This window comes from Dendronephthya gigantea, unplaced genomic scaffold (assembly GCF_004324835.1).
Source record: "Dendronephthya gigantea isolate DGI-Jeju-01 unplaced genomic scaffold, DenGig_1.0 000093F, whole genome shotgun sequence".
NCBI classification, from domain to species: Eukaryota; Metazoa; Cnidaria; class Anthozoa; order Malacalcyonacea; family Nephtheidae; genus Dendronephthya; species Dendronephthya gigantea.
Window position 1 is genome coordinate 302,656 of NW_021163103.1, and position 27,655 is coordinate 330,310.

General features: G+C 35.8%; 3 protein-coding genes across 3 annotated transcripts; all 3 read left to right on the plus strand.

Annotated features, from left to right (window-relative positions):
* The first annotated feature begins 14,818 nt into the window (after positions 1-14,818).
* LOC114533655 lies at positions 14,819-17,116 on the plus strand. Its single transcript, XM_028555240.1, has 5 exons — positions 14,819-14,833; positions 15,033-15,297; positions 15,561-15,641; positions 15,931-16,082; positions 16,362-17,116. Exons 2-5 carry the CDS (start codon positions 15,054-15,056, stop codon positions 16,944-16,946), a joined length of 1,062 nt encoding a protein of 353 aa, XP_028411041.1. The 5' UTR covers positions 14,819-14,833; positions 15,033-15,053; the 3' UTR covers positions 16,947-17,116.
* Positions 17,117-21,291: 4,175 nt separating this feature from the next.
* LOC114533585 (epithelial discoidin domain-containing receptor 1-like) lies at positions 21,292-23,900 on the plus strand. Its single transcript, XM_028555129.1, has 4 exons — positions 21,292-21,361; positions 21,817-22,145; positions 22,709-22,859; positions 23,500-23,900. Exons 1-4 carry the CDS (start codon positions 21,340-21,342, stop codon positions 23,898-23,900), a joined length of 903 nt encoding a protein of 300 aa, XP_028410930.1. The 5' UTR covers positions 21,292-21,339.
* On the plus strand, positions 23,889-26,242 carry LOC114533657. The gene is made up of 5 exons (XM_028555241.1): positions 23,889-23,990; positions 24,496-24,609; positions 24,777-24,821; positions 25,283-25,464; positions 25,763-26,242. Exons 1-5 carry the CDS (start codon positions 23,933-23,935, stop codon positions 26,096-26,098), a joined length of 735 nt encoding a protein of 244 aa, XP_028411042.1. The 5' UTR covers positions 23,889-23,932; the 3' UTR covers positions 26,099-26,242.
* The last annotated feature ends 1,413 nt before the right edge of the window (positions 26,243-27,655 follow it).

Below are 27,655 nucleotides of genomic sequence, written 5' to 3' on the forward strand. Positions count from 1 at the left end.
AAAATACCTACAGTTCATGGCCATCGGTCCGAAGCTAATTCACGTTGAATATGTACGAAATTCATATCAAAATACGCGCCAAAACATGTAAATTTCAATTCCGAATGTAAGGAAAAGAAATATTGTATAGTGGAAGCAGTACGAGGAGTTTTCCCGCAACTTCCGCTCTAAACGGCGATTTTTGACCAATATTCTTATATAGCCCGCAACATTCAACCCCCAAAGTCCGACTCCGGGATACGACGAATCTTTACCAAAAACAATAAAGAATGTGCGGCATAGGTCTAAATTTAATAATCCGTGTGTAAGTGAAAGATAACTTCAGTTTCTAAGGCACACGAACAGAAAAAGCGCTTATTTTGGACGAGTTTGTATTGCGCACTGCTGGGGGTATCCTCGCTTGTAACGCGATATAGACTATTTGTATAGCGAGAGTTTGATATGTCATTACAATGACACAATCCTCGACCCAGTTTTTTGACGTTACTCATGCCGTTCGTGTTGTCTAAAACGTCACTTGCTTAAGCTCACTATTTTTCATGTTTGACCATGCATGAGCATGAAAATACTGGTAATTAATGTTTTGTGTGACGTGAAATCGGGAGAAGGTTGGAAGAACAATCTCTCGAACCCAGAATCATATAGTGATATGGGAATAATAGATTATTTTAGAGAAATGATTGCTGCATTATTACAGCGAGGATAAGCAAAGCGGAGATCCTATACAGATTGTCATCTTCTGTTATTCCAGCATTGCCACTGCCGAGATACGCGAATGATTTGCAATAAAAAATTAAGAAAGGCTCGGGTTCATTTTGTTTGATAGTATCGTGGAAGATTGGAGGAGTTTCCTAAAAACATTTTAAGGATGAGAATTTTCTGAACCATTTTAAATTTGGGTCAACGAAATGCCTGTCATGGATAAACCATTGAACGTAAAGCCATAGACTCTAGTCAGATTATACTGAGGTTGCGAGTTAAAATGCTTTTGAGGTATTGAAACAATTCTTCATGAAACCAGGACTATTTTATATACTCATTTCAATACCTCAAAGTTACTTCATGCTGCCTTTTAAACCTGGTTTTCATCACTCGCAGACACTCGGCGATGCTCTGCGATGGCAATCCATGCATTGTCGACGACCAAATCACGGAATTTTATGCATCGGTAAAGCCTGGTTTCCATATGACGCAGACGTCGGCAAAATATTATTTTCGGTGATTATTGATGATTGTAGGCGTAGCGGTATCACGTAAACGTTGTAGATAGCGCAGTGGCCGTGTCACATGTCACTGACTGACACAGATATATATATCAAGTAATTTACACACGGAAGTTATGGTGTGTCTTTCAAACACCTTGTATAATTGTACTTCTGTACGTTCAAATCCATTACACTACAAATTTGTATTTTATATTTTAGGTGAGAAGAATGAGCAAGATTTGTGAAACTTATGCATTGGTTTGTCTTCTTATCTTAACCAACATTTCAACTTCAATCAGCCTAGGTATGACCGTTATAAGGACCTGTTTTTTTATTCAACATGCAATACAATTCGACTTTTGATGGATGGAAATTTGCCAACTACGAAACTTGTGTTTATTAAACCCAGTTCTTATACGTCGAATTCTATTCAAAGAAAAGATAATAAGAATCTGATAACTTATGTTCGCCATTTACTATGCGAACTGTTTGGCTTCAAAACTACTGGCCTAGACAAAATATGTAGCAGACAAGCAGTATCATTAAAATTGCAGCATTTTATTTATGAAGTAAAAACAAATTCCGAATAAACAAGACATCTTGAGAGTCAAAATATGAATCAAGCAAGACACAGGTTGAAACTGTAAATTCTCGACTTTATTTCAAAGTCATCTTCAGACAGAATGAAAATAATGTGAATTGTGAAAATAATAATGAAAATTTATTTGTGATTCATTGACTGATGTCTTTAATCAGGCAATGACCATATCTGCCGGCGTAGTAAAATTATGAAACGTATCTTATATGCTCAACTCTATGAGTATTTGACCGTAAGCAACATACTTTCGAAACACCAATTTGGTTTCAGAGAATTTCATTCAACTGTGTCAGCTCTGCTTGATTGTACAAATGATTGGCATTTTAATTTAAACATGGATAGAAAGAAAATTGTTAACCAAAACATAACGATTTACCTCAGTCACTACCTGTATTTCTTAATACTGAGTAGGGCTACTAAACCACGGCTGTTTGCGGATGACACAAATATTACAGCAGCTGGTAAATGTTTAAGTTTTATTCAAGATGCAGTAAATTTGGATTTAGAACGAGTCTCTGAATTTCAAATTATTGCTATACAAAGCAATCCAATAAAACAGGTTTTTCAAACCAAAACCTTAGGTATGACTGTTGATGAAAATCTATACTTGAAAGAATAATACAGATTCTATATGTAAAAAAATGAATAAAGTTTATTATAATCATCATTGCATGAGCCGGGCTAAATGGGGTTTATCACCTCATTATTATCTGTTGTTTGAATTGCATTCGATGCAACGAAAAGCGACATATAAACTAAGCTTAATCCAGCACATTAGTTTCTCACTTGGTTGACGCAGTATTCACAACTGATGTATTTATGATTTGTTTGTTATAGCTGCGTTTTTTCTATGTTCTTTAGTATGTGAGCGTATCTATCCTCATTTCTTTATAGCATGTTTAATTATTTTACTATATAAAATGCTTCAAACGCAATAAAACTACTGCTTTCCATTTAAAAATGTTCTCTATTACACTCGAATAGAATGTGTAGCCAGTGTAGGTTCTCTTGGTATGAGTGATGGTAGAATCAAAGACTCACAAATCACAGAGTCTGGTGTTATGAAAGGAACTACAGCAAATGGTAAACAGGCTCGTTTACGCCAGAATGTTAAACCCTGGGGTGCGTGTCCAAAAGATTTTCCAGCCAAGGATGGTCCATACAATGCAAATGTGACTTTGTCACTTTGTGGAAATACGGCAAGTTTAGTAAAGATGCAGTTATACTTCAGAAAGAAATGGTTGCTAATCACTGAGATCAGTTTTAATTCAGGTATTTGTTGCTTTCAGTTATTCAGTTGTTGTTTAACTGTGGGAGATTTTCAGTTTGAAACAATAGCCTCTGTTTACTGTATTAGCGACAACACTATAGCTTTCACTAGAAAAAAAAGTTTGTAAAGTTAGAACAGGCCTCAAAGCCCTCAACTGACACAAATTGACGTATAATGATGAACCATTACTTCCACAAAACTATTACAACATGTAGTTGTAGTTTGTTTGTAATGTATCTTGTGAAAATACTTGTGTTTCCACCTGATTAAATCCACCACAACTGTGCTGTTTTCATCTTATAATATAGGATTGCTTTAAATAGATTGAGTTTAACAAACTATTTTGATTCAGTTATATATATATATATATATATATATATATATATATATATATATATATATATATATATATATATATATATATATATATATATATATATATATATACGTATATATGTACTTTTGCTCTCAATTGAGCCATGTGTTCACTTGTGGATATATATGTAAGGTGTATTTGATCTTCTGCACAAGTATAACCAACCGGGCAAGCAGAAAATTCTACTTGACCGCGGTGGGAATCGAGCCCGCGACCTTCGCATTTCTAGAACGATGCTCTACCGTCTGAGCTACAAGGCCAAGTTGGGAACGACTGTGATTTTACTTAAGTTGTTATTGACAATGCGGAGTTTCGTCCTTTTACATGTCGTTATGCAGTTACTTCTGCAAATGTTGATATATTTGTACTTTTGCTCTCAATTGAGCCATGTGTTCACTTGTGGATATATATGTAAGGTGTATTTGTTCTTCTGCACAAGAACAACTTGTTCTTCTACTTTGTTCTTCTTCTTGTGCAGAAGAACAAATACACCTTACATATATATATATATATATACGAACCCGTAATTTTTTTAGCAAAAACGGCATATTGCCTAACTTTAAATCAATTTAATATATTTTTTAAAATTATTCTACTTTTAGTGGATTGATTTCCTAATTATCGTATCTATTATTGATCATGAATTATAGAGAGTACGGACAACAACAGGCCAGTGAACGATTGCTCAAAGTCACCTTCAACAACATGTTCTGTCAACAGTCCACCCTCCGTGATTGGTCTCTCAACAACCGAAGCACCTGGGCCTGGATGTAATAAAGGTTCGTAGCTTTATTGTCAAGCTTGATTGTATTTGTAGTCAAATATAGTCAAGTGTAATAATGGTAGGTGATGTATGATGGAATGTGTGCAAGATCGTACCATAGTACTGTATATAGTAGCGGGTATAGGGTATGCATCGTAAAGGACCATTTACACTATGCGATTTGTCGTTTTCGATTCTTATCCTGGCGTATGTGAACGTTCAAATACACATACAAACATATCATTTCAAATTTCTCTCTGAAAGGAAAGGAAGGAGATTGTGGCAAAGGCCCTCTTTTGCATTCGTCAGAATGATAATTGCATACAACTTATCGTGTAGTCTAAATAGGCCTTAATATGTTATGCATAGATGATAAAGTAATGTTTGGTGGTAGGAAGGTAGATGTAGGGGATGTATGGTGGTAGGAAGGTAGATGTAGGGGATGTATGGTGGTAGGAAGCTAGTTGTAGGGGATGTATGGTGGTAGGAAGGTAGTTGTAGGGGATGTATGGTGGTAGGAAGGTAGTTGTAGGGGATGTATGGTGGTAGGAAGGTAGTTGTAGGGGATGTATGGTGGTAGGAAGGTAGTTGTAGGGGATGTATGGTGGTAGGAAGGTCGTTGTAGGGGATGTATGGTGTAGCAACGGATGTATTAAGGTAAGTCTGTGATGGTGTTGATGACAGTGAGGTTAATAATTGATTGATATAGTGAAGTCTGGTGATTGTTTGGTTAATACAGGTGACTGCTCTATACTGCCGTTTAAGAGAATATTTGTAATTTTATCAGAAAGCATTTCTGAGAATGATTTTGTACGCCCACTGTTGTGCTTACCTGTCTAATTATTTATTTACCTGTGAGTGGTCAACTAAAATATGATAAGAGACACTTGTCAGAATAGAAGAAATATCCTCTATATTAAGCCATTTGGGAAGAAATAATTTTAAAATGATTCCCGAGATCATTAATGCAGTATGAATATTTATGCATCATTTCTTTTTCTTCAGCTTGTTCGAGCATTGTACCAACACATAAACATGAAGCTGGTAAGCTCGTTGATTTACGTTAGATGATGTTTAACTTGTTCTATACGAAACTTGAAAAGAGGGTCAAAGATGGTCAGATGGTTCGTAAGTCAAACAGCAAACAGCAGTGTCGATCTTTCTCGTTAAAATTCTTTGCATAAGTTCCTCGTTCATGTTAACTCGATTTTCTTTACAGTTGATTTTTCACCGTCTGACATTTGCCGTTTGACTTAGCTGTTTGACTTCTCACGATCCAATTTTGTTGCATTTTTGTTGACGAAAAAGATGTTGTGAATTCTCATTCACAATTGTAGTTGTAAATTGTTGCATTATTATATTATTGTGTAATTTACATTGTGACGAAGTTTATTACATATAAAAATATTTTTATATATTATACAATGTGATAATACAGGGTGAGTAAAAAAAACTGACACCTTTGAAATTCAAGTTATAGCCGCGAACTTATGGCTGGAATTTGACAATTCCCATTGTGTACAATCAACAAGACCTGGTTAATTAATGCAAAAGTTTCGACTTACACTGTACGTTCTCTACTTTTCAAATGACTACAATTATAGAAACAAAAACTCTTGCAATTGTCTTGGTGATTGTTGGCGTAATTCTTTTCATCGTCACTGCTGTCGTTACAATATTTTTACTTCACAAAAGACGACGTCAGGCTGGGAAATCAGTCGACGAAGTTGAAATGCAATCACGACCAGAAACAGTGCAAAGTAATCAGGTTTGTATTTATTCATGCAGCAGGATTTGATTAGAAAAAGAAACTTTTTGTAGCTCTCTCAGGAAAACTGTTATATTTAGAAGTTAATATCGTTCTCTTAAGAGCAGCTTGAGTCTAATCGTTCTGCTTCTACTTGTGAGGAAAAACCTTCCGTTTGAAAGCACCCGATTTATGGGGTAGCAAAGAAGTACGCGGGGTACGAGGCTTCGTTTTCATTGTGTAAATATATAGGGAGGAATGAACGGGCTTATATGCAGGGCATTTGTACTCAACCATCTGCATTGCTTGAGCTGTCTGATAAAATCAAACAATTTATGATACAACCCAATGTCATCCGCCGGCTCACTTTTTGTATGTGTCATTGCTTATATAAAACAGAAATCAGAAAACGTATTACCAGCTGAAGTGGGAACAACACGAAGAACAGATAATGATGGTCCTGGGTCATATGAAGAAGTCCAAATCTTGCAACCTTCGGTTTACGCTGTGCTTGACAAGAACAGACAAGAAATAAATGATGATAACAACTACCAGAAATTATTGAAGAATGAATCGGATTACGTAATACCAAATGAGGGACAAACTGGGACATACGAAGACGTTAAAAAGACAAATTCTTCTCCTTTTTACACAGCTTTAGACAACACAAAACGTGACCATGAAGATGACGATTCTTACCAAATGTTGACTCCTTTTGGCTTGCGATAGATTGATTACTGATTTGGTGACGCAGGAAAATATCTTTCTTCAAAGCAAGAAGGCATCGATCTGCACTGGGAAACTTGTGGAAAATTAATCTTATAGTACATTGAACTTGCGCTTTAGACTAACGTTTGATGACTTTGATCGAAGTAATGAAGAGAAAATAAATCACCACAGCTAGAAAGAGCGTACTTGAATTAGTGCAAATGCAAAGTTTGGCTGTGAAATTTTGTGAAATGCGAAAATTATAGCCAGGCGAAGTTGGCATGTTTTGTATACTTTTGTATAGTGTAACGACCCTGTAACTATAATTTAGTCACAAACTTCCGGCCGTAATACAAAATTATACAAAAATTCGCATGGCTATATTTTCCGCAATTTACAACAATTCGCAGCCACACTGGATGTTGTAAACTGGTGGTTGTGTGATAATGTTCACAGCGTCCGATGGCATTGGTGGTGATTAATCCTCTGAAAGCATCTCGTTTAGATATAATGATACAGTTCAAGATTTAAGTAAGCAAAAATATAAATAACTATACGCCATTCTAGGATGAAGTATCCAGGACTGAGACACGTGCTAGGAGATTGAATATGCATCTGTCGCCTAAGGGAGCTGTTCACATGCACCCGGTTACCCGAGATTTAACCAAGCATAAAATGATTTTAAGATATTGAAATGATAAGTCGTTTTGAAACAAAACAAGCACATGCTATTGTTAGGATAACTACACGACTACCGTGATCATCTTATTTACTCATTTCAATACCTCAAAGTCATTCAGTGCTTCGTTAAATCTCGGGTAAGTCGTAACTGGGCTCATGTGAACAGCCTCTAACATACAGTCGCCTAATATCACTTCCTGTTATGTGCTGTGCCTGAACGTGATTACTTTATTAGAGCCTGTTTACAGGGAACGAGTTATCCCGGCTAAACGAGGTGAAAAAGGCTGCATATAATGAAAGACTAATAAGGTTAAGCCTTTGAAGTGATTCGCTATTTACCTCGCCTAGCTGCATGGGATAACTCGCTCCATGTAAACAGGCCTTCAACGTTGTACAACCGTTGCTGTTGTAGAGGATAAAAGTGTCGTGTCTCGCAAGTCGCAACGATGTACAAAGTCTACCCAATATACAAGTCACTGATTATAAACTCTCAGGACTTGGATTAACGAAGATGGAAGTACTTTTTGACGTATTGAAGTTCCATCCTGTACTTGGTATTCTTTATAAGGTAATTACAGGGTGACTATTGAGTATTGTTTTAGACATTATATTTGAACCTTCAACACAGACTCATTTTTGAATTTTCAATCTACAGCAGATGGCTGTTGACGTCTATCGATGTACCGAAATTAAGTTGTTTTTTCTAGTACTCTTAGCTATATTAACGCCTTTGACTCACGTTCAGGCCATTTATCATTGACACAGACAGACATTTGTTTCAAATTTATATGTATTTAATTAAGGGATCGACAAAAACCGTAAACAACAGCTGGCTGTCATGCAGCAAATACCTATAAAGCTGAAATTTTACGCTTGAGATTTGCAATGTCCCATGAAAAATTTGTATAAATAGCCGCCTGAGGCAAATATTTATTGGGTTCATTTTGTTCAACCGGGTATCTTGAAAGATGAAAGCCGTAAACCATTGAAGATTTTGGTAAAAACACTTTCAAGGCCATGGCTGAGTACGCCATATTTCGGTACGTATTTCGGTCGTTCTGTTCGACCATGGTCAAGTATACCATATTCAATTTAGTCCAGCTAGATATGTCATTTTACCAGGCCAATGATGTTACTGTAATAAACGGAAAATAATTATTTATATGCACAAATAGTAACGAGGGTTTTGCACGTGATTGACACACGGAGACGATAATACTTCGCACAATGCACCATTGACAATCCACAATGCACAATGATCCACTGTGATCGAAAAGTATATTTAGTTAATCTGATTTGGTTGATCGTAGTAAAGTTAATTAAGTTACATGGTTTGCGAACGCACATCAGTAAAATGTAAACAAAGAAACTAAACCGACTCGTTGTTGCATCTTATTCTCGAGCTGTTCCCCCTACGGCCCCGACAATCTCACTTTAGAATTGGTAAAGGACATATTATACACAAAAAGGGGTCGTTTAACATTACACTTTCGTTCACCTTGTCTATAGGAGCTGAAGATATTTTACTACTCAAATTGTAGTTTTCATCAAAAGGTTTATAGTTAAGTTTTTGTTTTATTTAAGTTTCTACAGATTTATTTTGATAAATCGCGTTTTAGCTTCCACTGGCGAGGAGGCACTTTGTCTCAATGGCAAAGAAGTATCTGCATGGAATTCTTTTGTTGTTTAACAAGGAATGAAGGACAGACTTTTATGCTAGGCATATGTATGCCCAGCCTTGAGCTGCATGAGCACCTGTATTCCTCAGCTGTTTGATAGAGTTGAACTGAAGCTGAATTCCTTTCTGTGTCTGAGATAAATGATCAAGCAATTTACAATTAGTGTTATCCACTCATTTCTCGTGTTGTTACAAATAAAACAGTCACCAGAAAACGTATAACCAGCTTATGTAGGAACAACAGGAGATGAAGAAGATTATGTTATGAAACATATATAATGATGATCCTGAGTCATATGAAGAAGTCCAAATCTTGCAACCTTCGATCTACGCTGAGCTTGACAAGAACAGACAAGAAACAAATGATGATAACAACAACCAGAAACTGTTGAAGAATGGGTCGTATTACGTAATACCAAATGAAGGAAAAACTGAGACATATAATAATAAGAAAAACATAAAAGGCTCCGAGAAATTCACCTTGTAAACTCAAGATAGGTTTTACGGAGAAGATAAACTATTAAAAGTTTTGTTTTGCCCCAATGCTTCCCAATCCTTCAATAATTGAGACACTGCTGCCATTATTCGTATAAATCAACTGGGAAAATGTGTACCTAAAAATCCTTTACCCAAGGAAAATTATTGTTTTTCCATTAAATGAAGTCTCGACTAGTCACGATTACATCTCGAGTGTGAGGGACAATATTGAGTCTCAGACAACACTCAGGGAACACTGACACTCATTCTATAATTAGACCACTCAAACGTGATCACGAAGATAATAGGGCCTTGCATGTTACCGTTATACCAGATTCGCATTGTCACGATATTAAAACTAGCCATGTCAGTAAAAGTTTCACTCCCAAAAGTATGATAATATGATTGCTTTTACATGATCTGCCATATGAAATTGTTCCGGGCACAGAGATACCGTAAAACAACTTGAACTGATGTCGTGACCATGGGTATTTGTTATAGTGTAAACGGGGTATAAGAATCTTTGTGTCAAGTAGACACAAATATGGCATTTATCTACTTAACTCGGCTTGACTACAAATATGGCCTTGCATGACACATCTCACTGATAGATGAAGATACCCGGGAGAGTATGCTGTTTTTTTGAGGAGGAAGCTGGGTGGGTGACGAAGATAATGATGTTTCTCCGTCACACTAGTGAGAAAGCTCATCTGCACTTATGGCATAATAACTGCAACCTATATTAAGAAAGACTCCCAAAGACATCACCTTGTAAACTCGAGATAAGACGTAGAAAGACAAGATGTCCCCATTTGGACCCGATTTCCAAGTCAAGTTCAAACCAGAATAAATCGAGAACAGCATTAAAAAAGATTTACATTACTATAGTTTAAAAATGAACATAGTGAACCAATAATGTGTGAGATGTACGTAAACAATTCGTCGTATTTCAATGTAACCATGCATGCATGCAGGCAAAGCATTCGTTCACATCACACCTTTAAAAGCCCACGTTCAGCTTACGTTTGTAGAATTATAGCCGAAATTTAGCAATTCGACCTTATATGGTCAAAACTAGCCCAGACTTCGTTGACTAAGTGGTGAGTTTATCGGTGCATGGTAGTCGTTATCACGCACGTTGCTACTTTAAAATTCAAAAACAAGAGTGAAGAAAAAATACTAAAATTAAACTGAGATTGGTGAATATCAGTTGAACGTGTTTCTTAGAATTTTATACACCAATAATTGGCTAATTCTTGTTTTCCGTAAAATGCTCCGACCAGCCACGATTATACGTCTCGGGCGTAGGCGGCGTTTCACGAACGTTATGTGTGAAAAACAATATTTGAAAAAGTCATTTCCCTAATGCTCTCAACCTTTCTATGTTTGGCGCGATGGTCGATGAACAATAATAGTCGGTCTTTGGAAAATCCACTACCTCAAAAAAGCTTCAATGGATTGTATAGGGTTTTTCCCCGTAATTTAGTCGGTACACGTTCCTCAACCAGTCGGTTGATAGGATCTTAGATCCCCACTGAAAACAGCCCAAACAGAAACATTCCCCGAACATTATCTGAACCCACGGATGGTATAGAAGAGTTCCTAACCGGTGTCGGTATATATATGCGACCTTCCGTTATGTTAAACTTGCACGCACATGCAAAAAATTTTAAATTAATTAATTCATTCAAAAAATTAGTTCAGCGCCTTAACCAAATTCAAAATCCAAATCCAAAATACAAAAAGAATAAAAAGATAAAACGGATCAAAATGATTATGATTTGTGTGACCTAGCCTATATGTTAGTAGTTCTGAATGCGAAGCATTTTCATGTGTTACTGACTTAAAGTTATCGGTTTTTATTTATTTTCCGACAGTTTGATTTCATTTATTTCTCCAACAAAGATGAAAAAAATTTGCATTACCACACCGGATATCCGAAGTAGCCTACGCCAGTTCATATAATTCCTTGAACCGAGTGAACGAATATTGGTTTGTATTCATCCTTTTCGCCTTTTCCTAATTTTTTCGAGGCCAAATAATCCTTACTATATTTTTATATCTTAAGTCAGTGTATTTATATATACTTCATTTAGATATTTTTATAGTGTTGTAATTTTTTTTCCCTCAGGGAAATTATCTTTTCGAACTAATATGCATGCACGTAGTTGAATGCTCTCGCCCTATATCACTTCCTGCATTTAGTTAGGTGTTTATTTCTTCTTGCAATATTTTGGTTACCAGTCTGGTGCAAGTTGTCAAAGAAGTTAAAACGTATAGTTGTCTCTCGTCTTAAACCCCAAAGGCAAAAACGTGGTGTACAACATACAAAATTCGATTATCCACGGAAGTGGTGTCAAATTTGAAGTCAAACGCGAAGTGCTGTTGGTATCTATGCATGGTCGGTTTTAACGAGGTATTTTATTCGTGACTTTTATTTTACATCTTAGTTTAATAGCCTCAAACCCTACGCAAAGATCCGAATCAGTGGATGAGATATTTGTCTCTGGTAAGATTACATTTGAACTCTGATCAATTTGGATGAGAGTACCGCAATCTCAAATTCCGTTTCTGTACACCATCGTATATAGGCTATATATATATATAAAGTTGCATTTTTGCAGCCTTTCCTATTTATGAGAGAGAGGTTGATAACTAAAACGCATCATTGGTCCGATTTTTTAGATTGCGTGGAGATTTAAAATATGTTTAAATTCATAATTCTTCTGCCTTCTGGTATACATATAATAATATAGCCCATATTTTCAGTGTTGGCTGTTGCACTCAAGTTGTTTACGGGTTCGGAAGTCGATTCGTATCTTTATAAACGAGAGGAGATTGAATTATATTGTGCAAGCTAACTAGACGAATTAGGTACAAACCGCTTCCTCTTCAAAATACGTGAATTTACAGTTAATAGCTACAGTGTGTTGCATATTTGATGACAATTAATCTACATGGCATTAAGCAAATATTATTTTTACAGTATAAAATTAGTTACCCTAATCAGCGTATTTCCAATATAATTATTTTATTTTATTTCATTATTTTATATTTCTCACTGCAATCAAAGTTTTGCTAAAATATCTTGACATAATTTATTTTGAGTTCTGCATTTAAAAAGTTTAATTTGCACTACTTCTAGCTAACACTGGATTATGAATTTATAATTATTTGATGAAAATTCCCATTATTCTTTGCGCATTTACCTTTTTTGAATTAGCTGTATATATTATATACATATATTACTACTGATCACTTGACACGTACTTGACACAAAAAACTTGGTCTTTTTATAGATGTCAATGGGCAAGATGTTTCTAAGTTTTGCATTGGTCTGTCTTTTTTTTCTAATCAACATGTCGCCTGCTGTAAAGAGTAAAGGTATGACATAGTAATGCTTGCACGTTAGTGCCCTTGCAATATTTTTATAATAGCATTGTATCACAGTTTAATGATATACAGTTATGGAACTCGCGGCGGAACCCTTTGATGTTGCTGTCCCCCTGCCTACGCCATTCCACGCGCCACGCAAATTGCTCTGGCAAGTGTATTTTGACTCTAAAGTAAGGGAAAAAGGTGTTTGAAAGACGAAAAATGTTAATATTTTAAAGCTGGCTCTATCGATCTCCATTTTTGCGCCTAAATTTTAAAAACAAACGGTAAATGGTTGTGTTTTTTGTAAAAAATATATGCGTTAGGTTAAAGAGGTAAGAAATACAAGCACGAATGATTTTCTTTGTAAATGACAAGCTGATTGCCAACATCGTCGTCGATTATAAATTAGGCAGTTATTTCTCGATCCAGAAAACGTCTGATCTGATCTTAAAACAAGCATGATTGATGTGTTATTTCTACAATTCAAACACACGAAAAAATTTCTTTGAAAATAATTTATTTTGCCATAAAACTAGCAAAAACTACATGTTTTTTATTCGAATCTTGAACTTGAATTCAAAGGATTTACAATAAACAAATGCAACTTTTACCTATATATACAATACTTTTTACATGAGTATAAATCCAACTTCACACACAAATGGTAAATGCTAACAGATATTAATTTCAGTTCATACATGATTGTAATATTCATGAAGGACATGCAAATCAATTTCCAATCTAATCTATGCAATGCTGTGTGGCTTCTATGAGAAGATTGAAAGCTATTTTCCAAATTTTGGATGTGAATATAATACACATAGGAGACATAATAGGGTTCACAAATATCAGTAAACTGCGTATACGTTGTAAAACTTTTTAATAGCCATCTAACTTGCTATCTTCTTGAACAGTAGAAGTCAATGTCTTGATATGTCGTCTGCTCAAAAGTTAACTGACTTTGAGAAGATTGTTTCGCCATCTAGAAAAAAATACGACTGCATATTGGCGAAATATAGTCAGATAGACCTACATTTATTAGATGAAATACCAAACTTTGAATTTTTACCTGGCAGTTCTATAAGCTTCGTGTGAAAATCGCACTCCTCGTAGTTGTATTTCCTGTTTTTTCCTGTTTAAATTCGTATTATCGCAGTCATTTTTAATCCAAAAGGAGCAATGTCGGATGGATAAATAAAATTTGTCAAAAAAACGAAGAGCGAAAGACCCTTGGCTTTAAAATTGCATTTTTTCTGCTAAAAAATCGAATTTTCCTTATTAAAAAGTGCAAAAACACTTGCCAGAGCCTAGCGCATGCGCATTAAAAACAGGGGGACAAGATTTGCCGCGAGTTCCACCTTTCCTCTGTGTACTCTGTGTAGTACTCTGTGATTGTATGTTTGATTGCGAATTTTGAATTTCGAAATCGCGTATAGACCGGACCGTAAAGAACGTATGATTCGAGATTGAGGAGATGTCTTGCCGGTAATTCTGACCATAGTTCTGACCAACTTTCAGAATAAAGAAAATCCCAATTTTCCATCCGATAACCAGGCCAACGTTTTAGAAAGCTTTTTTGCCTAACAAAATTTACATGGACGATTAAAAGTTGTTTCCATGCAATATATCAAAATATGGTATATTCGACATAAGGTCCATAATAAACTTCAACCCAATATGCCAAATATGGGTTCATCCAGGCTCTCAGAGGAATTTCAGAGTCTGTATGAGGCTGGAACTGTATGGCTGTGCAGTTGAAAAAGGTTAGTTGATGAATTTTTGTATAGGCGAAGTAAATATGTAGATGGAATGGATAGAAATATTGAATAAATATGCCGTAGATATTTTTTAATGAGCGCTAAGCTGCATACTCTATAATAGACAGTAAATTTTACTGTTTTAGTTATTATTTCCTACTCAATGCCAGTTGGACAGACAACCAAGAATGGAAGGTATCACTTTAATGACACATCTTACAACGGGAATATTTTAAATGGTTTTTACCAAGGTGGTACTGGGATACTCACAGATGGCGAATTTGCTTCAAATAACTCGAAAGATTCGGGTGGTAAAGGTTGGGTGGGATGGTTTAGTGTGAACACTGATTCATCATACATTGAAATTATATTTCAATTTTCCGGCGTGAGGAAGTTCAAGGATGTTACACTGATTATGAATGTTGACAAGCCACGTAGTAATGCTGTATTCAACAAATCACGGATATTCTTTGCTTCAACTGAAGGCAGTTTCTCGAAAACATCTCTTCAGTGTTATCCAAAAGATTTTCCATTCAAAAATGGTCCATACAACGCAAATGTAACTTTGCCACTTTGTGAAAATACGGGGAGTTTTGTAAAAATGCAGTTATACTTCAGAAGGAAATGGTTGCTAATCACTGAGATCAGTTTTAATTCGGGTATTTCTTTTTTAATTAATTCAGTTTGCAATAATAACTTTGTTTAAGTATAGGTTTGACATACTGTATACTGGATACTGTAATTACTACAAAATTGTAAGTCACCCGCTAGTGTCAAAATGTATTGCTTGTAATTTGCATGTACATGTACTTTGTTTGTCCCATTGAAATTTTGCCAGAAATCATGCATGGTTATATACGCATATATTTTATTAAAATACTCTGTGGTTTCTTAATTATATTGTCTCTATTACTAATTACAGAGAGTTGGTCAGATAACAAGCTGGGGTCACTCAACTGCTCAAAGACATGCGCGTCAACAACTGCAACACCTGGTCCTGAAGGTAAACGTTAGCAGATTGATTACGAGACATCATAAGCAATCTAAGCCTACCAGAATGTTTATTGTGTATATGAATAAATATGATAGTGTTGATGCATTGTCATTGTGGTAGGTGCACGGGCGAACATTAGGCGCACATATATATTTCAAAAAATGAATATGGAAAACTGAAAACCTATATAAAGAATTTATTTTGAATTTGTGAATTTAGATATCCGCTTAATTTGATCAACGTTATAACTTATAAACTCTCTGATTTTTCCTTTCTGGCTTTTCATTACTGGTATTAGAAAATTCGACCAATCAACTTGCAGTTTCCCTCGTGGTTACCAGTGTGGCTGTTATCGTCGTTCTTCTCATTATTATATTTTACAAAAGACAGCGTTGGTGTGGCTTAGTCATTGGAATGAAATCAGGACTAAATACATCGCAAAGCAATCAGGTTGGTATTTTTCATAATGCATGTAATGGATTTAAAGAGAAAAACATTTGCCGGCTATTTCGTCACGAAAACTACAGCACGTTTTATATACCTGCGGTAGTACAATAGAGAAACTAGCCAATCCAGGGCGCCCAGTCTACCCCGCCCGTCCCGTTGAATATTTAACCGTTTAACTAATAAAAGCGGTTGTTAAGAAGACACTGCACTTCCTGACTGATGAATGATTTTATTCCATGTCATCCAAAAACTAGCAATTCTTGTTCGTTATTGATAAAATAGACACTAGACGACATAGCAACACCACCGGATGAGCAATGTTATACAAATAATATTGGTCTTGAGCCATATGAAGAAATTCAAATCTCACAACCACTTCCTTACATCGAACTTGACAAGAACAGAAAAGAAACAACAGATGATGCCAACTGCCAGAAACTATCGAAGAATGGTTCGGATTATGTAATACCAAATAACGGTCACCTTAGGTCGCCTGATATGGCAGCGACACAAGACGAACAATGTTATGCAATACCAAATAATATTGTTACTGGACCATATGAAAAAATCGAAATCTCAAACCCTCCTCCTTTTTACATCGAACTTGACAAGAAAAGAAAAGAAACAACAGATGATGCCAACTGCGAGAAACTATCAAAGGATGCTTCTTCGGATTACGTCATTCCAAATGAGGGTCACCCCAAGACACACGAAGAAGTTGCAAAGACAAACTCACTTCCTGGCTACACAAAATTAGACAACACAAAACGTGACCATCAAGTTAATTCTTATCAAAAATTAATTGATTTTGGGAAGCAACGAATAGATATGACTGCTCCAGGAACTTCAAATCAAATTTTAAATTAAATTACCTACTTCCAATTGATGGTCGCACTAAAATATGCATTTTTGAAACTCTGGTTGTTTCGCACAAACATAACAAAACGTGCATGATAATATAAAGATATTGCAAAAATTTATAAAGAATAATGATAAAGGCGAGTACCTTCTTAAGGTTTATAGTTTTCATACCCAAAAATTTATCACTCATAGATATTGCTGATTTGATTTGTTCCTTCTTGAGCCCGTTTCATACGGGAACGTTTGTGACAAGGTTTTGATGACACGTTGTTAATTACGCAATAATTTGCAACAATTTCTGTGAAGTTTTCAATTGACATGTCGTTCTTAGCTGTTCTTGCTGACGTTTACTTTAGTAAATTGTCAATTTCAAATGTCGACTCGTACATGCAGGCATGTGGCAATTTTTACTTCGCAATTATTTCTATAACAAGTGCGCATATACTTGCTACTATGCTCGGGAAAATCTTATCATAGAAAACGTCTTTAGCTGGTTCTACTCAAGTCTTTTTCCATCTTCCGTTACACATCACTACCTTTAAATACCGTTCTTATATCACATCAGTACCTGGGTATCAAGGCGCTTTCTGTGTTAAAGGATTGTAAGTTAACGCACAGTGTCAGTGATTAATATGCAATAAGTATACATGTATATATAGTCATTTTATTTAATTAAACAGTAGTAAATTAATAGGAATAATTAAATTATTAGGTAAATTAAATTAATAGGATTCTTCGGTCATGAGTGTGATCATCGCCTGTAATTCAAACGTCACTCACATTCCCAGTCACTGAGTTTGACACAGAAATTTTGTTGATCAATGAGAAATTCCTTTCTCCATCAAAACACCGAAATCAAACTCTTATTCGAGTGGAGATACGGACATGAAGGGGCTACAGCGTGATTGAGACCTCACACTCAATGAGTTTTAGTTTGAGTGAGCTTTTAGAATACTGGCGCAAATCTTTTCAAGTGGGGTGTTGCAGGGTATCGGGATTCAGCCAGGTCTGAATGTCAGATCGAGCAACACCCTTACCGTTACGATTATTCAATTTTGCGCAAAATTTATTTGGTATTCGTTTTATACAATTCATTAAAAACCGTCCATTAGACAATAACTGTTATTAGTTCATATTTAATTTGTAAATGCTTTTTTGTTGCATTAAAGTACAAATCTTCAAATCATCATTTCTATTGTTACGCATGTACCTAGAAATCAGGGACAGAAGGGCCTGTTTTTAGCCCTCACAACAACTCTTGTAATTTATTAGAGGAGAGTTAATTTAAACATGCACCAAGCACACCCAACTTTCGTTCGCACACCATCACCTCTTCTTATTAACTAAACAAAACATTATAAACGGAATTGGTTAAGATAGTGTAGCAATCTTCTCCTTACTCCTACCTTGACAAGAACAGACCAGAATCAACTGATGATAGCAACCAGAGACGCCGAAACAAAACATACGAAACTCAACTGACGATATTTTGCAAACATTCTTTACTACGCGCCGCAACAGGAGGGCCTTTTCACCCAAATCTGCCCCCCCCCCCCCTTTTCCACGCATCGTTCCGGTGTCCCTAATACCCACTTGTGTGGGGGAAGCGGTTGTTGGACGATTATCCATACATAACTATCCTCCATTCTCACCTATTTATTGAAAGAATACTTTTTCCGTTGTTATGCATGAGCTTCACAGTATTACATTTGCACAATCATTGCCCATAACCGCATTAATTCGCATTTGCTTTCAGTTTTTATCGATCATTGTCTGGTTTAAACATTTAATTTTATGATTCAGTATTAAACATAATACATATCGATAAACTATTGATAAAACATTTGCCTTGCTCTTTACATTATGAGAAATGAGTTATTCATCATGCGCGTTCCACTCTGTAACTTTATAGTTGCTTCTAAACGACAAGGATGCCGATAAACAAATATTTGACTAAACTAATTCGATCGTGCAAACAGAAAATAACAACTTAAACCGCTCAAACGATCTGTTTTCATTTGTATTTGTTATTGTATTTGTTTTAATCAATGACAACAGTTTACAAAAAACCACACCTTGTAAAATCCGATATGAGCTTTAGCGACTGTCACTTGATAAAGCATTGTGTACAAATTTGGAGTTTTTTTTAAGTCCTTGTAAAGCCCTTGATTTTTTACAAACCCTTTGGGTTCACAAGGAAATACCTCGCCCAACTGAAGGGAAAAATTATCGGAAGTAGTCGTATATAGTCGCTCGTTCTAGAGAGTTCTTGTGCGAGATCCCTAATATCAGCCCTCTCTAGCCCCTAACTACCAAAACAAAGGCTGGGTACGGATGAAATGGGCAGGGGTACCCATTTTAGCCGTGCCGATAAATTGAGTGTAGTGTAAACGGGGGGCTTCTTAGTTCTAATAAATGAATAATCTCTGTTTCCTAAAATTATCACCATATATAGTCACGATTCCATCTCGATCATGAACATTTTAGGAACAGCCGTAGAGGCAAATTTTCATGCAGGATTAATTTTAAAGGCAATCTGGGCAAACTATTGTCGAAACACAGAGTTACTCTTTGTTTCTTTAGTTCACACGGTACCTGATTGTCATCGGAACAGGTCAAAGTGAATAAAAGACAGTAAAGATGTTTATTGTCGAGACCTGAATAAATAGACTAAGTCTTTCAAATTAATAAGAATTGTTGCTTTAAAACGGCTAACGAAGTTGTCGTGACAGGCGGTCAGGTACCGTGCATGCATGGGAACGCAGTTTTAATGAAATGCATTTTGCACTTACAGACGGGTGCATGCATGATAAAAGTTTATCAGTAATTTGTAATCTTATCCTCCCCAAATAGACTGAGTTTAGAACTTTTAGACATGACGTTTATTCTCGTGCTAATAAAGAACGTTCTGCAGGAAATTTCGTATAAGCCAGGGACCGGTTGTTCAAAAGCCGGTTAGCTTAACGGTTAAACCCTGGGTTGAAGCAAATCTCTACATTAATTGTTTTAGTTGCTTGTTTACAAAGTTGAATACCTTTTTCTATAAATATTTTCTGGACCGACAAAGCCATATTTTTGTAAAGGTTTTCAGATGGTTCAGAAGCACTTAAACCAAAACACTGGAATAAAATTTAAACCAAAACACTGGAATAAAATTTAACCCAGGTTTAGCGTTAACACAGCTTTGAACAACTGGCCCTATAGTGTGTAATAGAAAAAAATGCAGACAAATGATTGATATTAGTTGAAAATTAGATGATAGCACTCGGAAAGGAACGACAATTTCAATACGTTATATATATAATTTCTTCATTCTTATAGATTTTATAATTTCATGCAAAGAACAAGTTTTTGCATCATTTTCATACCGGATATCCGACAGAGACTACGCCATACAGTGCATAATTCTTGGCAAACAGTAAGTTCAACGATTAATGGTATCTATTCATTTGAATCGTTTGTCTTTCCCCCGAAGCATAATAATCTTGGATATTTTTGTATAGCTAATAATTGCTGTTATTGTTCTTAGAAACTGTTGTTTTTGATCAAAATCATCCCCACTCTTAATATTGTGATCCTATATTACATCCTGTTACGTGCTGCATGGGTGGTGAACTTAATTATTTCATTGATGTTTAAAAACACGTAAATTGCGGTAGTCAAACAGTTAAAACGAAACCGTTGTTACGTTACAACTTTCACAGTTCTATTCCTGCATGATAGACTTGGATTGTTTCAACAAACCCAAAGGTGGTATTGAACGGATCTCTTGAAGCCAGTGAAGTGCCCTTGAGTTGAGTTCTATGGTGTTTTTTTACCAGGTACTATTATAGTTCTTTATAATTTTAGCTTTCAGTTTATCATTTCAAGCATCAACAATACTCTGCTTTGCCTGATGAAATCTCTGAATGTCTAACCACCCCCCTCCCGTACCTATGAAATGATATAGTCTATAGATTTTTCATACAATTAGAGTAGTACTTAGTCAGGAAAAGAATTTCATGTTCGATTCCTGTGTACTTTAAAATTGGCCCGATTTATACTAGTTCGTCTTCTAGTTCGCCTGCGCGGTGATAGTTCGTCTAGATAGTTCGTCTAGATAGTTCGTCTAGATAGTTCGTCTAGATAGTTTGTCTAGATAGTTCGTCTAGATAGTTTGTCTTGTGTTTATACTCATGCAGACGAATCATCTGTCAGACGGATCATTCGTCCAGACAGATAATCCGTCTCTAGAACAAATTGGAAAATTCCATTTCTTGGAACCGTCCTTGCTCATGTCACTCATACATACTTGATACTGATGATGCCATAAAATTTTGGTCATATTTTGTAGGTTACAATGTCAATGAGAAAGAATTTTGAAAGTTATGCATTGGTTTGTCTTATTTATTTAATCAACATGTCGCTTTTACACAGTAAAGGTAAGACATGGTAGGATTTGCTGAGGCCGAATTTAATTCAATCCGCATTTTTTATCCTGCTTTAAACTTTAAAGCCCTGCTTTTACCCAAAGTTTAAAATTGAGAATCGTACTTAATTTATCTGTTCTAGACATGGGGTTCTCAGCAAGTAATTGTAGCTAATAAATAAAACGGCGTTGAGTATTTGTCCATATTTTGAGCAAGGTTGCATTGTATTATACCTTGTTTTGACTGTTTTCAGTATTCTCCTGTGAACTTAGTAATTAGTGTGCCAGAGTAAATCATGTACATGCTCATTGCTAGTACAGTTTATGCTTCATCAATACGCAATTCACAGCGCAAGACTAAGTGATGATGAATTTCAACCCGAACAGGTAGTTGCCCGCTGTTGGAAATCCACGAAGTATAAAGTATTGTATTGATTCATACCATAATCATGATGTTTTATAATTTAGAATGTTCAGGTCCTCTTGGTATGAGTGATGGTAGAATCAAAGACTCGCAAATCACAGAGTCTAGTGTTCATAGACAAACTACAGCAAATGGTAAACAGGCTCGTCTAGGTCAGAATGTTAAACCCTGGGGTGCTTGGTGTCCAGACGTCACTGGAGGATCAAGTACTGGAAAGAATTACGACCAGTATATTGAGATTGATTTGGTAAATCTGACAACCATTACCAAAATTGCAACTCAGGGACGAGAGTTTAGTGATGGAAAAGAATATGCTATGGATTATAAAATATCCTACAGCGTTTATGGTCAAAAATGGTCAAACGAAACGAAGGTAAATTTGTTATAAGAGTACAATCATGTACTATAAGTGTACATATATTAAACACAGCTCTCTAAAACATTTCGAGGGGGCTGTGATCATGTGTAACATTGAGCAATAGTTGCCCTAAAAATGATCAAAATTATCAAATGTGCTCAAAAACAATTGTGATAAAAAATGGACCATTTTTTGATGATTTTATGCTGAGCTCCTTCAAATGAAATCAAGATTCAACTATTCATCCTAAATATCAGAAAATTGTGCCTTCGATTGAAACATCAAAATCTCAGAAAATTGCCATTCATGGTATAAAATGGTCATTCATGGTTTTTTGTATAAAGCTCCTGCGTCTAAATGGAATATTATCAGCTTCATTATAGTGATTTTCGAAATGTATTAAACTACAATGCATGATAACACATATATAAGATACGTCGCAATTAGTGGAAAATGAACACCACTTTGTATGGGACTTCACGTTACGCATGTTGCATTTTAACTATGATTTGAGTAAGGAACTCGTTATATAAATATGTACAGCACTCAATAAATCTTTAAATACTCTATTGCCTCAGATATATCCGGGAAACATGGATGAGCGCGGTGTTGTTGAACATGAACTAAAAAATTCATTTAATGCAAGGCTCCTCAGGATTTATCCAGGATACAAGAAAAAATTCCCCGTGTGTATGAGGCTGGAGCTGTATGGTTGTGCAGTTCAAGAAGGTTTGTTTATTCTTTTGTTCACCCAGTGGCAGAGGCGGTGGTACAGCGGGGGGAGGGGCGGTACGAGAGCTATATAGCCCTATATATATAGTATGTAAATAAGATGTGCCAGGGGAGTGCTTAGTCCGAAATACATGGAGACTTTTTATACAAACATGCAAGTAACGAATAGAATATTTCGAACAGAACATTGAAGAGGAAGTCCACAAGCAATGTTAAAGTTGTTAAAATACCTTGTGTTTGTTCAGTCTTTGCTTCAAACCAGTGTAGATTACCTCGACTATTTCCGTGAACTACATTCCGTATCTTTTGTTTGCATGCATGTTAACACTGAATTTTCAATCAATTCTGTGGCCCGCCAGACAAACGATGAACGCTTTTTTAAATTCAATCTCCTTCACAGTGAATTGAGTGAAATATGTTTAGTGATGACGGCATGAGGGTCACCCTTGAATATTTTCAGAAATTTTTTTTACATATTTGTCCAAATTTTATAAGTCTTTTATAAGTCTTACCTGAGTTAAAGTAGAAATTCTTGTTTATTCCGGACCTTTCTAGAATTTTCGCTACAAAAAATTCCTGGCGCCGACTGTCACTGTGTGCTCATGGACATTGTTCACAATAACACTGATTATTTTAGGTATTATTTCCTACTCAGTGCCAGTTGGACAGAAAACCAAGAATGGAAAATATCACTTTAGTGACACATCTTATAACGGGAATATTTCAAATGGTTTTTACCAAGGTGGCACTGGAATACTCACAGATGGCCAATTTGCTTCAGTTAACTCGAAAGATTCCCGTGGTAAAGGTTGGGTGGGATGGTCTAGTGTAAACGCTTTGTTACCATATATTGAAATTATATTTCAATTTTTTGGCGTGAGGAAGTTCAAGGATGTTACACTGACTCTGAATGTTGACAGGAGACGTAGTAATGCTGTATTCAACAAATCACGGATATTCTTTGCTTCAACTGAAGGCAGTTTCCCGAAAACATTTCTTCAGTATTATCCAAAAGATTATCCTGCAAAGAATGGTTGAAAGAATGCGAAAATACGGGGAGTTTTGTAAAAATGCAGTTATACTTCAGAAGGAAATGGTTGCTAATCACTGAGATCAGTTTTAATTCAGGTATTTGTTGCTTTCTTTATTGTTAGCATGTATTACAATATTGTTATAGCAAAATCACTGTGCGATTGTCACAAGATGCAAACTTGGAGAAATTAACCGCAGCATATATCTTATTTGAGGAAAAGACTCATGCCTCTCGCAACCGTGTTATATTCAACATATATATACACCCAGCCAGCTTATCTGAGAACATGATATCATTGAGGCGACGAAATTGAGCTATAATGCGACTGAAGTTTTCGTACGTACCCCGATTTTTCATACGAATAGTTTAAAGGGCCGAAAAATTTAACTTTTAATTTACAGTTGAGTAAAAAACAAACGTATTTCTGCATCAAAATAATAGAATTACCTGCCTTGGACCTTGCTTCTGGATGATTTTTATACTCAGATCAGCTGGAAGCTTTCGTGCGTATGCCATAGACCGCAATATGAAACTGGACACATATATATCTGAGCTACCCAGCTAACTTTTTTTCTTTCCCATTAAATTACTGAATTTCAGAAAGTACAGAAGACAAGAGACCACCGAACAATTTCTCAAATTTAACAACGTGTTCCGTTGTCATTACACCCTCTGTGCCTGGTGTTTCAAAACCACCTAGTCCTGGATGTAAAAGTTAGTAGCTTTAAAATAGACCTTTTCAGCTTGTATGCAAATTAACCCATTTCAAATCACATGGTTTTATTGGCTATTCCATGGTCACAACATCTTGATTTGCATGTAAGCTGAAATAGTAGCTGCTAAATCAAGCGCAGTATGAATACAGAGTTTGTTTTTTTTAGATTGTTCAACGTTTACTATCAAACCAACACATAGAGACGAGGCTGGTAAGTGTATTGTTTCTTGTATGGTAAATCAGACATTAGGTGACGTTCAGGGACGTCGGAGGGATCACGTTTTTCAGGGGGGGCGAAAACGATATTTGAATAGCACTTATAGTGAAAATTAATAAAAACAAGTGAAAATCAAGGGGCTCAAAAATTTTTCGGCAATTTTTCAATATAATGTAAAAATGTCTTATCAAATTATCATTGCCAAAAAATTTCCAAAAAATTTTTGGCCGCCTATGAACGAGTTTACCCGCACTGGTTTACCCTTCCTAGAGTGTGCATAGCTTCACATATGCTGCCCAGAGCATCTGGTAAGCTAACGAAGACACTGGTAGAAATGTTTTATGATCTATGTATACTATTCCTGTCAACATATTTCTACATGAATCTTAGTAGCTTAATACAATATCATAAATCATAATATATTCTAACTTCATTTTTTCATTACTACAATTTAGAGATTCAGAAATCAACACATTCACTTGCAATTTCCCTGGTGACTGTTGGCGTAATTTTTATCATCGTCTTTGTTGTCGTAACTATGTTTCTACTTTACAAAAGACGGCGCCAAGATGGAAAATTAACGACAGTTGACGTAGTTGAAATGCAACCAAGACCGGAAACATTAGAAAATGTTCAGGTTGGTTCTCCTTTATGTAATCTCGTGCATTAGCAAGGATATCATCTGCATGTGCCATTCAACGAGAGGCACTTTCATATGCGTTCTAACTTCTAATTTGGAGGTATTCATCTCATAAAGTCAAACTAAAGCTTATTCCTGACGATGTATAAGCATGCATAGTTAGTGGCCCTGTAATGATTTGCGCGTAACGTGTGTATATTTTTATATTTGATTTAAAATTTGATGAAAACCTGATATGATTGATAATTGTCAACAACAAACTGCAGCATCTCTTGTTTCGTTGTTAATACAACAGAATTTGAGCCAAGCTGAAGTGGAAACAGCACCAGATGAACAAGATTATGTTATACCAAATAATATTGTTACTGGACCATATCAAGAAGTCCAAATCTCTCACGCTGAGATTGACAAGAACAGACAAGAAACAATTGATGATAGCAAGTGCGAGAAACTATCGAAGGATGCTTCGGGTTACGTCATTCCAAATGAGGGTCACCCCAAAACAGACGAAGAAGTTGCAAAGACAAACTCACTTCCTGGTTACACAAAATTAGACAACACAAAACGTGACAATGAAGGTAATTCCTACCAAAAATTGATTTATGAATGCAATAGGCAGACTACAGATTGAGAGAATGAAAAACTGTGAATTGAAAATATATTATTTATTTTTTCTTCTGAATGATAAAATATAATTCCAAGTAATGAATTGAAGAGTGAATCAACACACTGAAACATACCAAGAGGGTCTGACTCTTCTGATTACACGGAATTATATGACAAAACTGACGTCACCCGAATATTCACAGTTTTTTATTTGTACCCTGAATATTTGTACTTATATGGAGAAGCACACGGCACATGGGGGCGTAGAAAGCGATCCTGATTTGCAGGGGGACTGGCGTGGTTAGGAGGGATATTCATTCCTGTACTGTAAAGAGAAAATAAGGATTTAGTGACACCTCCCTAGTTTTGGCAAACCAAAATATTGTTTCTCTACGCCCCTAGCCGAACACCAATTATAGGCCACGGAACGTGATATAGACTATAATATTTGCTTTGTGCCATTTAATACGGTGAAACGTGCTTTGTAAATACATAATTTAAATCCTGATTCCTGACTTGCACATTTTAACATTTTTTATATTTTTGAACAAGTTGTATTAGATTAGCCGAGATGAACATTATTTTCAATTAGTAACATAATGACTATTGTTGCGTGTATTAAAGTACGTAATCTAGTCGAATTCGATTGCAATGTGTTTTCTTATTGAGAAACCATATCAAAAGTACAGTAACAAAATAGACGTTGTAGTTTCAAATTAATAAAATAAGTTATAATATAGCTACTCACTATGGATCGGAACGGACAGGAAAATTTCCTTTTTCGGTGAGTTCTCAGGCGGCGTTTATACAAAGGAAACTTTCCTGTTCTGTCCGATCCAAAGGAGAATTTTCCCAAGTGGAAACTAGCCTTAACCATTGGCCTTTATATTTATAGTCCAGTGGCCTTTACTCACTGTGTATGAGCTATTCCGCAATCTGATTGGTCGAGTTACCCACTGTATATCATATACGCAGCGTTGCCAGATGGTGAACAAAGTTCACAGATTTGTGAACTTTTTGCTCTCTTCATGAACTTTTTATGAACTTCGAAGATTTGTGAACTTTTTATGAACTTTTTAAAATTGTTAAAAAGAGCTGTTTCTCATGTTTTTAAAAAGAGTTGTATCTCATATTTATTTGGATTTATCGTCTTTGCGGGAATTGCGGTGAATCCGGTCAATCCAGTTGACCAATCTCGATAATCTCCAAAAATTTCCGGCGATATTCCGACAAATTCCGATATTTTCCGATACTTTCCGATCTTAAAATTTAGATATGAACTTTTTGCCATTTTTGTGAACTTTTGACGTAAGCGAACATGAATATTTTGAAATTTCATCTGGCAACACTGCATATACGGGGGTAACAAAACCAAAGCAAAATGGCTGACCGGTATTAATAATTATTATTTTTATGTAAATATGTATTAAATTGTTAATAAATACTTTTGTCGCTCAACAAATGGTATTTGGCTATATTATAAAACAATTATACCACTCGCTCTCCGGCTCTCGTCATAAGACTGATAACCGACTCAGTGCTACGCACCTCGTCTGCTATCAGCTGCTCATATACGACTCGA